This window comes from Apis dorsata, unplaced genomic scaffold (assembly GCF_000469605.1).
Source record: "Apis dorsata unplaced genomic scaffold, Apis dorsata 1.3 scaffold_220, whole genome shotgun sequence".
Classification (NCBI taxonomy): Eukaryota; Metazoa; Arthropoda; class Insecta; order Hymenoptera; family Apidae; genus Apis; species Apis dorsata.
The window spans coordinates 1,048,060-1,062,158 of NW_006263502.1; the positions used below are offsets into that span (position 1 = coordinate 1,048,060).

Consider the following 14,099-nt stretch of genomic DNA (forward strand, 5'->3'; position numbering starts at 1 on the left):
TAACAAATGAATGAAAGATGAATAATATATAATAATAATAAATGAATAAAAGATTAATAGTAAATGAACAAGAATTCATATTATTATATTCAACGATTAAATAATAAATACATAAGTAATAAAATATGATTTTTATGAATATTTATTCACGTAATACGTAGTAATGTTTTCGATTTGAGAAAATGGATTTAGAAAAAAATCTTTATATGATTAAATATACAAAAATAGTTATAAGAGAAAATGATTAAATCAATAATAGATTTTTTATTTATAACATGCAATTAGTTATCTGCAGGATTTTTCATGCAGAGTCCGTGATCCTTATCAATTTTATCGATTGCTATATTTCAATTTGAGGAGTGTAAATGCAAGCAAATAATCTGCATGATGAAATTGGTATGCCCCATTGAAGATACGCATTCCATAATTCCAATAACCCACGTAATCATCGATTATTCGAATTTCCTGATGGCATATAATTAGTCAGCTGTCTATGTAAGTTTCTACTCCGGATATATCTTACAAGTTACTATCAATTTTGATCACTGAATAATTGAAAGAAATCATTTGTGTTGTAATTGTTTTAATTGAGCTTTTTAAAAATTGAATTAATTAAAAATATAGGATCTAAAGAACATTAATTTTGGGATTAACATTTATATATTAATATATTAATATTAATCATGATTTTATATTTTGTTAATACTTTCATGGTTTTACATTTTTGAAATCTTTTATTAATATTTTTAATAATAACATCATATACTTAATAATTAATGTAAATTAATAGAATATAAATTAGTTTTCTAATTAATATTTAATTCTTTAAATAAAAAATTTCTCAGTAACAGTTTTCAATAAGTATTTTCAATAAGAATTTTGATTTCTTTAAATTCTTAGAATTATAATTTATTTATTTAAATATATTTATTTATTTATATTAATTGATTATTTGATAATAAATCTATATTATAAATACCATAAGATAAGATACGAATAAAATACGTATATGGATTTTCCCAAGAATGGGTCATTTAGAAAAATATTTACTATTGGAATTAAATTTATTATTTTTTTCAATATTGGCGAATCATTTTTTTCGAGAAATAAATCCTTAAAATGTGGACTCATGTTATCGTAAATTTTGCTATACTGTCAATTGAACAAACAAGATATCATCATTCAATAAAAGATATAACTATCCATGAATGAATAGTTTTCTTGGAGAATCTATTTTTGGAATTTTGGTTGATAGTACACGTTAATAATGACATATTAAAAACGAAAAGATTATCAATTAACTTTTATTGCATGATATTTTTATTCGAAAAGAAAAGAATATGTATTTTTTCTGAATGTTTGGTATTCATAAATGAAATAATATTATGGGTTTTGCAAGAATTTTTTATAGAAAATATAAAAATAATATTACTAAAATATCGGGATAAAAAAATAATAATAAATATTTAATATTCTTATTATTACATTGTTTATTTACAAAAAAAATAGTAAAACAAAAAGATAAATATTATTATATTATTCTTTTTTATTTTTAGAAATTATATAGAAAATATAATCATAATGGCATGATTTACTTTCTGCATAAAAGTTATTATATATAAAGTTATATTTTTAATTTTTAAAATATATCTATATAATTATAAATATAACTATTTATAATTATATTTTAATTTAATTTTTATAATTAACTCAGTTTTTCATAAAATGCAAGATATCAACTTTTATTTTTATTTAATTACTTTTAGATTACTTTTAAATGTCTCCATTTTGAATAGAACAATTATTTTTATATTTATTTATATTAAAATATTTAATTTTTTTCCTTTGACTTATTATCAATTTCCTTTCTTCAATTTTTTTTAACATTATATCAATTATTTATATCAAAATATCAATTCAAATTTGCATTCGTATTTTTTTTCCAATAATTTGTCATTTTCAGAAAAAATCAAATAAATCACTAATTTCAAAATTATACTCTCCATTTATTATTTCCATCAAAACAAAATATTCTTAAGTTATGAAGAAATTTAGGAAATCCCAGGAGATAAATTTAATTCGAATTTCCTGATTATTGATAATCATTATTTAGATCAACACATATCTCTGGAATGAAACCTGATGACTTCACTTTCGTACAATGAACTATCAATTTTATGAAACTATATTTATAAGTATATGTACTACACGTAGGCGAATATAGCATGAGAAGACGGCAGAGACGAACCTAGTAAATACAACGGAATACAACGAAGGCCGATTCAATCAGTCGTGTCGTAGCTGCTGATCGATTCACACGTGTCGTATCACGATTCTTTTCGCCGACAAGGACGAGATCTCTATAATTTTATCAAACGACACAACATTTTATTCTCTCGAATATTTTATTCAATTACGTTATATATATTAATAATACTGATGAAATTGTGAAAAGAATCCATATTGACGATTTGATTGTATGTAAATCGGCGAAGACAAGTTGAAGACAACAATCGAATATCAGTTGAAAAAGAAAAGGACGTGACATTTAAAAGGAGCAAACGGATTTAGAAAACATTTGGAAAGGTATGTAAGAGGAAAAAGATTTTATTTCGAAGAAAAATATTTTAAAAAAGAATTTTTTTGAAAAAAATTTCGAAGAAAACATGAAATTATAAAGAGTTTGAAACTTGAGATTTGTAAAGAAATCATTAATATTAGATATTTTTTCAAAGTTTTAAATCTGGATCGATTTTCTAATTAGTTTCAAAACAGAAGCTAAATTGATTAATTTTATTAATTAATTAAGTGATTAATTCTTTTATATATATTTTATATTTTAGATATATTATATTTTATTATATTTTAGATATATTTATTATCGATATATTAATTAATTTAATTTCATTTCAATGCTAAAATTAAGACCTTTTTATTTCCATTTTTTTTTTCAAATAATTTCTTCATTAAAATTGCAAAAGTTTTTAGCTATTTACTTGATATTTTATCTGAATTTAATATTATATTAAAAAATCATACAAATATTTCGACTATTCATAATCAAATTATAAATATCTTTATCATAAATATTGTTAGTATCATAATTGATGAACTATTGACGTCAAAATAAACTTTTATTATATTAGTATTATTATAATGATATTCGTTCATCAAATTTAAGAAACGAAATTTTATATGCATAAAAATCTAAAATAAAATTATGTAACCTAAGCTATAGTTCTTTGATAATTCTTCATAGAATTCTTTATTATATCTTGCTTTTCTTTAAGATCAAATATAATTTCATTCTTCTTATATTTATAAACAAATTTAAAAATCTGATATAATATAAAATATGTAAAAATGATATTTACAAATTCATTTTCTTTTCAAATTTCCAAGGAAATTTGCACATTCATAATATATAAAAATTGTTTTTAAACACGAATAAGTAGTCTGATATTTTTTTGTTCAACCATATTTTTTTACTTAAAAAATTTTTATTTAAAGATCAATTCATAAAATTTCTTTCTTTTTTATAATCTTTAAATAAGGATCATTACAATTAATTAGATTAATTAAAAATTTGCGCCAATTCGTGTAATTATTTGCGAAATCTCATCATCAAGAAATATGACAACAGCTTAGTAAACAATAATGACAATCGTAAGTCGTTTCGAATGATGTTTTGAATCCATATTCAAGCAAATTCCAAGAAGTTTCAGTTTAATTTATAAAATTTTAATATTTATAGAATCACTTTTACAAAGTTAAGCATAGTTTTCTGTGATGATTTAACTGATGACAAATTCATTTGAAACATAAACTCATTCAAGGGCACTAAACTCGTAATAAAGATATAAGTCAGAGTAATTTAATTGTTTATTATTAAACAATAACGATTATTCTCAGAATTATTTAATGCCGTCGAATAATAATAGTCAATTGATGGTACAATAGAATAAAAAGTTCTCAACATATTATCTTTTTTTTTATTAAAATTTTCTGTAAATCAAATATTTGATAATTTGATATTTTCAATTTTCAGCAATTTTTATTTGAATATTTTTAAATTATTTTTTTAACTCATAAATATTTATTTTATTTTTTTAAACATTTAATTACTTTAGAATTATAAAATTATAGATCATTAAAAATGTTAAAGATAATGATAATTTTTACATATAACTTTGCATAAACTTATGATATACTAGAAGATATGATATATACTATGTAATATATTATAAGAATCATATTGGCATTCAGTGCATTAAAGTATCCACGAATGAAGATAGAAAATTCCATTGTTACTTAATCACAATTAATAAACTAATCAATTTTATTTAATGATGTGGTTTCTTAGAAATTACTAGTGATATATATGTGTTATGCCTGGATTTATTTTTGAAATGTTTACCATACATATATGAAAATTTGATAAGTTGTATATTCAAATCAATTATCAAATAAATACAAATAACTGACGTATTTGCTTTAAACAAGATTTAACCTTAGATAGATTCTTACTTATATTATATATTATATATTAATGTAAGAAACAAAATGTAATTTGTGGTAGAAATCTTATTCTAACTTATTGTGATATCAAATGATTTAACATTAGAACTATTGAACTTTGAAGTTTCAAAGAGTTGTGATTTTAAATATTAAATATTTATGAGTTTTATGAGTTAAATCTTAAACTTTCATGAATTTTTGTTTAAATGTAAATTTCAGCAAAATCAAGAAAAAAAATTTATTGTCATCATACTACATTAATTCTAATCAACATACATGTAAGTTGAATTTCAATGATATCGATACATGTATTATATCGATAATATAATCGATATATATCAATCATGTCATTATTAAACAGGAATTTTCATAAAATAGAGTCGGTTAATTTAACTTTTAAATAATTGAATTCAATTTATTTGTGTATATAATCTTTGAAAAACTAAGCAACGTTCAAAGTTATTATTTATCAAAAGTATCGATTATATATATTATTTATTCTTTCAATTTCAAGCTCAATAATCAAGCAATTTTATTCAGAAAAAATGGCATAAAAAAATATAAAAATTATAATAATTAATTACTCACAATGATTAAACTAATCATTAATTATCCAATCAAGGATAATCTTGAATCCTATTCGATGATATTAATACTTTTCAATACATTTATATTATATACAGCCTTTCTAATATGCATAACGAGAATTGAATAATTATTGAGAATCATCGAGTTCGTGATTCTTATCAAGATTTATAGTTGTCTAGTTGAGAATTTTTTGTAGAATTGGCTTTGTGGCCATTTATGGCTATAATATAAAGAGAGAAAGTATTATTGTGAATATTCTCTTCTAATCGATTCTTCAAGATCGATTAGAATTAGAATGCAGATATAAATTTAAGATAAATATCTGTTTCCAGGAATGTAGATACTTGATAACGAAAATTGAGATGTTTAAGATAGATTTAAAAATTTTAAAATTCTTTGATGATTACTTGATTATTTCAACAAAGGTGAAATATAAAAGATTTATATGATAATAGAATATTATATAATTTCTTTTAGTTTCATTTCCTTTTCAATATTAACTATATAAGAATTGGTTTGAATTGAAGTTATAACTTATAGAATTTTAGCAAACAATTAGTTGGACATAACTTTAATTAGAAAGACAAATTCTTAAAATATCAAATATTTTACCAATTCGTTTTACGTACACACATATAATTTTATATCGATTCAAATTATAGATAATCTGAAATGAAAAAATAAATTAACATGATTATTCTTTATTCTTATTATTGTTCCTAACTCTGATTATTGTTCTTTTTCAATTAATCTTATTGAAAAGAAAAAAATGATTTAAAACTTAAAAAATTGTTGGATTTAAAAAAAAAATACGATTGAAGACATGAGAAATTATCTATAGTTGAATTCTTAACATCTTTCTTTAAGTTACGTTTTACTAGCAATCAAATAGTTTATCTTTGATATCTTGAATATTTTTCGCTTTTAAATGATTTCTTCCGGTTTATAAACATTTATTTCTTTATTCAATTTTACGACACATTGTTACGCACTTGTTATACGTTTTATATTCTTATAAACGATCTATTAACATGATGTCACGCAAGTATGCATTCTCATTCATCGTGACTTCGAATAATATTCAATGGGTTTTTCCAATGGATACATGACACTTCTACAAGATTATTATGCGAACGAAAAGTATTTTAATGTAATAAAATCATCGAATACATGTTGATACTTAACACTACTCGTGTGAAACAGAAGGAATATTAATGTTCTTCTTATTCGTAGTTGAGGAACAATGAAAGAATTGTTTTCAAGACAATGAGCTTGAGTCGATGTTAGCATCATTGCTTTTATATTTCGTATAATGATGAGGATAGTTATAGACGCTATTAATCACAATTATTCTTATATCTTGAAATTCTTCGATTAAAATTTTATATATATATAAATTTATAAAACAAAACATAATATATAATATAATATAACAGAAGAATATAAATAATAGATTGAAAGCATCTCATTGGATGAGGTTTATTTACTTTATTCTCATATTCTGGTATTCAATAATTTTTATGATTACTAGTACATAGTCAGTAATTTTGAGAGAATAATTTTTACTAAAATAGTTTTAATAATATTAAAAATATATTTTTCAATAAAATATTTTCTCAAAAAAAAAAAAAAAGAGATTCTTTATTTATTTTTGAAAAATAAATATTTTTTTAAGAAAAAATTATTTCCTATTCAAAAATAGATAACATAATATTGAAATAAATATACAAAACAAATAAAAATTCAGCAGTTTTATTTTTCATTATATTTTTTTTTTATTGCATTTATTGAATTTTATTAATTATTTCAATTTTGAATCATTGTTTGATTGAAAAGAAAAACAGTCTATATTTAAAATTAATGTAATCAAGAAACGGATATACATAATGATAATGATACCTCCATAAATGGCAAGATATATGATTCTATAACTAGTATTCTCGTTATTCATTTGAACAGCTTCGAATTAAATAGTTTTAATGATAAAAATTTCTACTTTAATCTTTTTTTTAATGCTTAACATTTGTCTTGTTATATTAAATTTTTATCAAACAATGAAATGACTAATGATTCAATGTCAAATTAATATTAAATATATATGATATTGTTGAAAACTAAAAAATCATTTTATAATGCTGCAATTAATAAAATCTAATTTTCATTAATTAAATAATTACATATTTATTGATCAATATTCACATTTTTTGCAGCAATGGTGACTACATTAATATTTTTAAGCCTTATGACCAGTGCTTTTGGTCAATTGATCTATCCTGATGAATATAACCGGCTCAGAAATTTATCAACTATTCCTCCAGATCTGTATTCAAACATTGCAAATTCTATAACTAAAAGTAGCTCTGCAAATTTACAACCGCCATTGACCTCATTACAACCTATGATACCCAATAAATCGCAAAATGCAGCAAGATATCCTGCTCAGATGGAGAACACGCTACAAGGCTGGAGCGATCATGTAAGTAGAAAGATATTTTAAAATATCCAATGAAAAGTTTTAATATTTCTTTGGATGGAAGCTTTAAGAAATAAATTTAATCATATGAATCACGAAAAAAAGTAGAAACATTTAAATTCACACATTGTGAAATATTCTTAAGATATTTATGATGGTATTCATGATAAATAAAAGGCAGCATTGGTGATGCAAGTTGTTCATTAAACACAAGTTGCTGAACAGTGACCTTAAAATTTCACAATAATGAGTTAATATTTCAATAATAGTATTCATAATGAATCTTTTTCATTATTGCATATGATATAACTTATATAAAAGTTTTGAAATGTTTGAAAATGCATACAAACTGAATTTTAACAAAAAATTGCAAATTGATCTATGATATTCTGTACATTGCATATAATAAAGATCGAATAAGTTTATTTAGAAATATTAAATAAAGTATTGATATTTTATTCTCTGCTGTGATTTTTTTTGTTGTTTTTACAACGTATAATTTTCAAGCAAATTTATAAATAAAATTTATATAAAATATTAAAAAGTTAAAAAGTTTAGTATTTTATATATTAATATTTTTTCAATGAATATTGAATAATATTTAATATAATTAATAATTAATAATTAAGATTACATTCAATCAAATCAACTAAATTTTTATTCGATATAATATTAATTAATGATTGGAAGATATACATATATATTATTAAAAAATTTTTTATCATTTTAATTAATTAAATTAAATTATATTATAAAAAATAATAAATAAAAATAATTTCAGGTAAACAACATTATTATTAATGGAGTATTAAAATTTGCCCTGGACGTAGAACGACAGATTTATAGAACTCGAGACATGTCTTTAATGGGTCAAAAAGATAATATAATTTTTTCGCCGATCAGCCTCACAGTGACATTAGCGATTGTTTTTGCGGGTTCTGCTGGCAAAACTTTCAACGAAGTGTCTAAAGTACTTGGACTTGAAAGTGGTATTGATATCTCACAAAACTCTGAGATCGTTCATCAGATGTTTGGCCTATTATTAACGAAACTCCACACCAAGATAGATGGATCTCCTGGGCCACGTGTAGATTTTGCTACAGCCTCATATGTTCAGGTAAAAATTTTGTTTCATAAGAAAATTAAACATTTTTATTTTAAATAAAACAAACACATATTATAGATAATTTTGATTTAGGATGGATTTCCAATATTGCCACAATTTAAAGCACTGAGCAACAATGTTTATGAAAATGAGTTAATCAACGTAGATTTCATAAGAAAAGGAAAAGCAACAATGGACATAATAAACACATGGGTAAATCAGAAGACGATGGGAAAAATTTCAAAAATTTTGGATGATGTGCCTAGTCCAGATACTATGATGATTCTTTTATCGGCACTTTATTTTAATGGTGAATGGAATCAACATTTCTTAACAGGATTTACAAAAAGGTATTTTTTTTCCTAAAAAAAATTTATAAAATATATATATCTAAAATCATTTTATATATATACTTTTTAATAATTATTTGATGTTTAATAATTGCTATGATTATAAGATTGCGATGTATGTACCAATATTGTATAATTAATTGTTTAATTAGGACGTTATTTCACGTTGAGCCAAATGAATCAATTCTAGTAGACATGATGTACAATGCAGGTACTTTTCCCTTTTATGAAGATAAACAATTAGGTGTAAAAATTCTTGGTCTTCCATATAAAGGTCACGAAGTAAGTATTTTATAAATATAAGTATTTTATTTTATAAATATAAGTATTTTATAAAATCTTGATTATAATATACTTTATTTATATTTAAGAAAAATTAATCGAATTCTAAATATTACAATTAAAATATGATTTTTATAAATCGATAAAATTTTGTCAAATCATTTTACAATATCTTTTTGCAGATCTCAATGTATATTCTTCTTCCAAAAAATGCAGGCGCGAAAGCTCTTCGAGAATTCCAAAATAAACTAACAGTTGATATAATTGAAAATTTAGTTAAGAACATGAAAAATGAAACCTGTATCATTGGTATGCCACGAATGAAACTGAGCAGCACATTACACTTAGAACCTGTACTTGCTGCATTAGGCGTGAAATCTTTATTTGATCCTGAATTAGCGGATTTGAGTCTTATATCTCAAGGGAAGAGTAAAAACAATCAGAATGGAATAACTAAATCTTTTACGCAACTAAGAAATAATAGAACGAATACACGTCAACAGAATTACGAAGATTTTATTTCTTCTCGTATTTCAATTCAAGATGAAAGGATGAAGGGTCGTATGATGAAAAGAAATTCCTTCACATACGAGGATAAGCTTCGGGGCTATTCTGTGGAACAATGGGCAAATGGGTTTTCCATTAGAAAAATTCGCAATGTTCGTGACGTCAAAAAGAAAGAAGACAGAAATTTGTATAAAATAGAAGAGAGAATCGAAGAAAATAACAATCATGCAAAAGTTATAAATCTTGAAGAAAATAAGTATCGCTTCCAGGAAAATAAACAAAGAAGAAACAGAAGACAGAGTAGACCGATTAATCAGGACTTTTTGAATTATATAAAGCAAAAAAATTTCCCCTCATTTGGATTGGATGATCTGAGAAATAGTGGCAATTTAGTGAATCCTCATCTTTTCGCTTCTAAAGTTCTTCAAAAAGTGGAGATTGATATCACGGAAAAAGGTACCGAGGCCGCAGTCGTGACTAGCATTGTGCTAGAACGTGATGGAAATCAGAAGAGGCTCATAGCAAATCGGCCATTCATCTTTTTCATCAGGCATGATCCAACAAGACTCGTATTCTTTTGGGGCACGTTAAATGTTCCCACTCCGAACTATCAGAACACGTAATCTGAAACAAGAATACTTTTTAATGACGATAAAGATGATTACCGAAAGTAATCATGTTGAATAATTATTAACTTTCTTTTATACCATTTTTTTTTTTTATATTTATTTATCTCAGTTTCAGAGTCTTCATAGCTCGCGTTTCTTTTTCTGGCGTCTCTTTTATTGCTAGTCATGCGAGTGATTATCATTTTTAAATAAGTAATTGTATTTTACAAAAATCATAAGAAATCAGCTTGTTTGAAGAACTCTTTTATTTGAATGCGATGAGAAGCTACAAATATTTACACATGATTTATTTATATAATTCTTGTATTTTAGCTTTTATAGATATTGTGCGTGTAATTATGAAATATGTAAGTTGCAATAATTTTATAGATGATAAATCTGCATTTCCTATTAGAACAGTATTTTTTCAGAATTTAACATGACATTTTATTTTATTCTTAAGTGCAATTTAACATTAAGTTGGATTGCACTTAAGAATAAAATAATTTATATATTGCCTTATTTATTTAATGATTTCATATAATCACAATGAATAAATATTTTTTTCTTTTTTAATTATAATTATAAAAATTATTAATTGATGCATAAATAACAATGAAAATATTTTAGGATATATCTTAAATAATCTCAAATCATTTTTTTAAATCTATTTTTTCTTTGACAATGAATATATATTTTTTTTAAAGAAAACTTTTCTTTCTGCGATATAAAAAAATCCACTCTATATAGATGTGTACATTTTTTTGTTTTATTTAAAATATTTTACAATATAATACAAGATCATATTTAAAATTTAACATAAATCAAAAAAAATCAAAATCTTTTTTGGACGGCTGTACCGTAATTTATAACACATTTTAATATATTTTATAAGATATGTAATATTTTCAAGTAATTTTACAAATTTTATCATTTGTAATTTTTTTTAAAATTCAAAACATACGTAAATATAACCACTTTTAATAATTTTGTTTGACAGATTTATACGTACAATTTATAGTATATAATATAATTTTTTCTTTAAGTTTTTCTTAAAGTTTTATGAATGAAAGACGATATTGCATTCGATATTTATCATTTCATGACAGTAATCGATCGCAAAAATATTTATTCTGCATTTAATCAAATTTCTTTAATTATTTCTTTAATAAATTTCTTTAATTCCGTGTTTTTTTAAATATTAACAGAGCAAATAGATTCGATAGTCAAGATCAAATTTTATAGAGAAACATTACATTATTATAATGATTGCTCTCATGAAAAATTTTTAAATTTGAGCGTCACATAAAAAGATGACATTAAATAGTTAAAATGATCTTTCATTTTGTGTTATTTCATGACGAAATAAATCATTTCATAAATAATCTATAAATAAATTCCATAATAATGAAACGAAGATATGATTATAATCACAATAATAAAATAATAAAATAGTAGAAATTTTATAAGATTAAGATTTCTTTTCTTCACAACAAAACTAATGCACCTAAAGCAAAAGTATTTAAGTTATAAACAAATAATTGTTATTTGATCGTGTTTGCTGTTTCATTTATCCTATTCTTAATAATATACAATCTTTTTAAACAGAAAAGAATTTACAAAAAATTGTTAAAAATATTGTATTTATCTTTCTTATATAAAAAAATGTTTCTATTTTAAAAAATTAAATTCGAAAACAAAAAGAATTTCCCTTATTTGTTTTATAACAAATATGTATAATTTATGATACTTATGCTAGGCGCATGATGTAATAACAGTTAGTAGTAATTCAAGTAATTAAGTTTCTTTATATCTTCGTAAACGTTTTGCACATTCTAATACTTTTTTATAAATAAAATTTTATTTAATTTACTGCATACTGTTCTGTTGACCTATTAGTGGAAATATTTGTGTTATTTTGCCAATTCCCTTAGTACGACCTTCTCGTAGTAGTAATCGCATACCGACATGCAAATATTCTGGATGGTTAACAAACCTAAATAGCACAGACGCTGTATCGTTTGTCTGTAAACCTCTGTCCTTTGCGTCCATTATTCCCTTTATAATACATGTTTGTCTTACATTTCCTACATGCACAGTTGTTTGAAAACCAGAAAATATTGCAGTCGCATGATATACTATTAATACGGTTGCCTAAAAAATATTCATATAAAATTGTTATTTAATTATTTATTTAAATTTTACATATATTTTATATATATAAAATATAAGATATTGATATATTGGATGTACCTGAAAAAAAAGTGTCGCATGAGGCTGATCCCATACTGATATCAAAACCATTCCAGGTCGTAGATGAGGTAAAGGGGGACTTCGGTTTGTCGACGGTGCTAATGTTAAACTAGCACTTTGCGATGCTCTTACTAGACAACATGGAGCTTTATTGCGATGTAAACTAACGACTTTAACGGGACTAAATTCGCCATCTGGTAAAGGACCCACTAACAATCGAGTTCCAAGAGCAATTGCTCCTTTTACGAGTAATCCTCCCAAAACAGGTTCATTCAAACCTGCTACTCTATTTGGAATGAAACAATTTATAATTTATATAGTTATTAAATATAATCTGATGATATTTTTAGAAAAAAGTACCTGAAAGTTTCATCAATTTGAAATAAACACGATTCAGAATCTGAATCTGCAGAATTTACATTATATGGTGACAAATTTTTTATGAAATTTGTTAAATCTTCCAAACCTTCTCCAGTAACACAACTTACATTAAATACAGGTATTATATCTGATTCAAAATCCCACGATATTTGACTATTATTATACATTATCAATTGCTTTGAATATCCTTGTGCGTTAATAGCATTTTCTAACTGATTTATCGTTTCGGATGTACTACAAAAACCAAGGTCAATCTTGTTTACAACTATAAAAAATGGAAGTCTCAATGTAAGGCATAATGCCATATGTTCTTGCGACGCTTCATTCATAGGTGGTGCTACAACTAACATTACGTGATGAGGTGAATATCCTGAAAGGAAAAGTTATCAATTACTATTTTATTAGTTTAAACTTAACAAATTATCGAATTACTATACCTGTAAGACCAAGTACTGTTGTTCTTAAATATTTGCGATGACCAGCTAAATCTATAAATGTAACAACTTTTGATGCATGCTCGCATATTTCTTCTGCTGTTGCCATTTCTGCATAATTTAAAACATGTCCTTCATTGTCAAATCCTATAATTTCATGCGATATTGATGATGTACGGCCTGTTTTTATTTCATGAAGATGACGCAACATATTTAGCCTTGCTCTCCCTCTACCATTATCTAATTCACCCTGGGTTAATACACCTATACACATTTTTTGAATATTAAAATTTATGTTTCATTTAAAATTTTATTAACTAAACAAACAATGAATTTAGCAGAGTAAACTCTAAGTATATTTCTCTACCTTAAATGTCCTCTGCTAATCCTCTCACCTAAGAGAGTTGATTTTCCAGCATCCTGTGCACCAGTGACAGCAAGTCTCAAATCAACAATACTATCTTGATCTTCCCTATCTCCTTTTCTTAATTTTTTTACTAAAACTTCTGCTACCTGTCTTTCATCTTTGTTGTTACTGCATGTGGACATATTTTTATTTTTAGAATTGGCAAGTCTTTGACGTAGTATACGTGTTGTAGC

At 23.8% G+C, this 14,099-nt stretch overlaps 2 protein-coding genes across 2 annotated transcripts in view; one reads left to right on the forward strand and one right to left on the reverse strand.

Moving 5' to 3' along the window:
• The first annotated feature begins 2,241 nt into the window (after positions 1-2,241).
• LOC102677793 (leukocyte elastase inhibitor-like) lies at positions 2,242-11,133 on the forward strand. Its single transcript, XM_006615275.2, has 6 exons — positions 2,242-2,586; positions 7,317-7,582; positions 8,361-8,696; positions 8,778-9,034; positions 9,187-9,316; positions 9,499-11,133. Exons 2-6 carry the CDS (start codon positions 7,319-7,321, stop codon positions 10,444-10,446), a joined length of 1,935 nt encoding a protein of 644 aa, XP_006615338.1. The 5' UTR covers positions 2,242-2,586; positions 7,317-7,318; the 3' UTR covers positions 10,447-11,133.
• Positions 11,134-12,219: 1,086 nt separating this feature from the next.
• LOC102671127 (GTP-binding protein 2) overlaps positions 12,220-14,099 on the reverse strand; it is a 4,045-nt gene continuing 2,165 nt past the window's right edge. Inside the window, exons 4-8 of the mRNA XM_031510272.1 lie at positions 13,895-14,099; positions 13,503-13,763; positions 13,045-13,435; positions 12,685-12,970; positions 12,220-12,585 (exon numbers count right to left, since the gene is read on the reverse strand). Of these exons, the coding sequence (XP_031366132.1) occupies positions 12,301-12,585; positions 12,685-12,970; positions 13,045-13,435; positions 13,503-13,763; positions 13,895-14,099 (1,428 nt within the window). The 3' untranslated portion in view covers positions 12,220-12,300. The remainder of the gene's footprint in view (positions 12,586-12,684; positions 12,971-13,044; positions 13,436-13,502; positions 13,764-13,894) is intronic.

What these genes read in the sequence shown, in the direction of transcription:
- LOC102677793 (XM_006615275.2), top strand. Translation starts at nt 7,319, where the DNA reads ATGGTGACTACATTAATATTTTTAAGCCTTATGACCAGTGCTTTTGGT. An exon ending in TACAAGGCTGGAGCGATCAT is followed by an intron (nt 7,583 to 8,360) that starts GTAAGTAGAAAG and finishes AAATAATTTCAG; the next exon opens with GTAAACAACATTATTATTAA. An exon ending in CTACAGCCTCATATGTTCAG is followed by an intron (nt 8,697 to 8,777) that starts GTAAAAATTTTG and finishes ATTTTGATTTAG; the next exon opens with GATGGATTTCCAATATTGCC.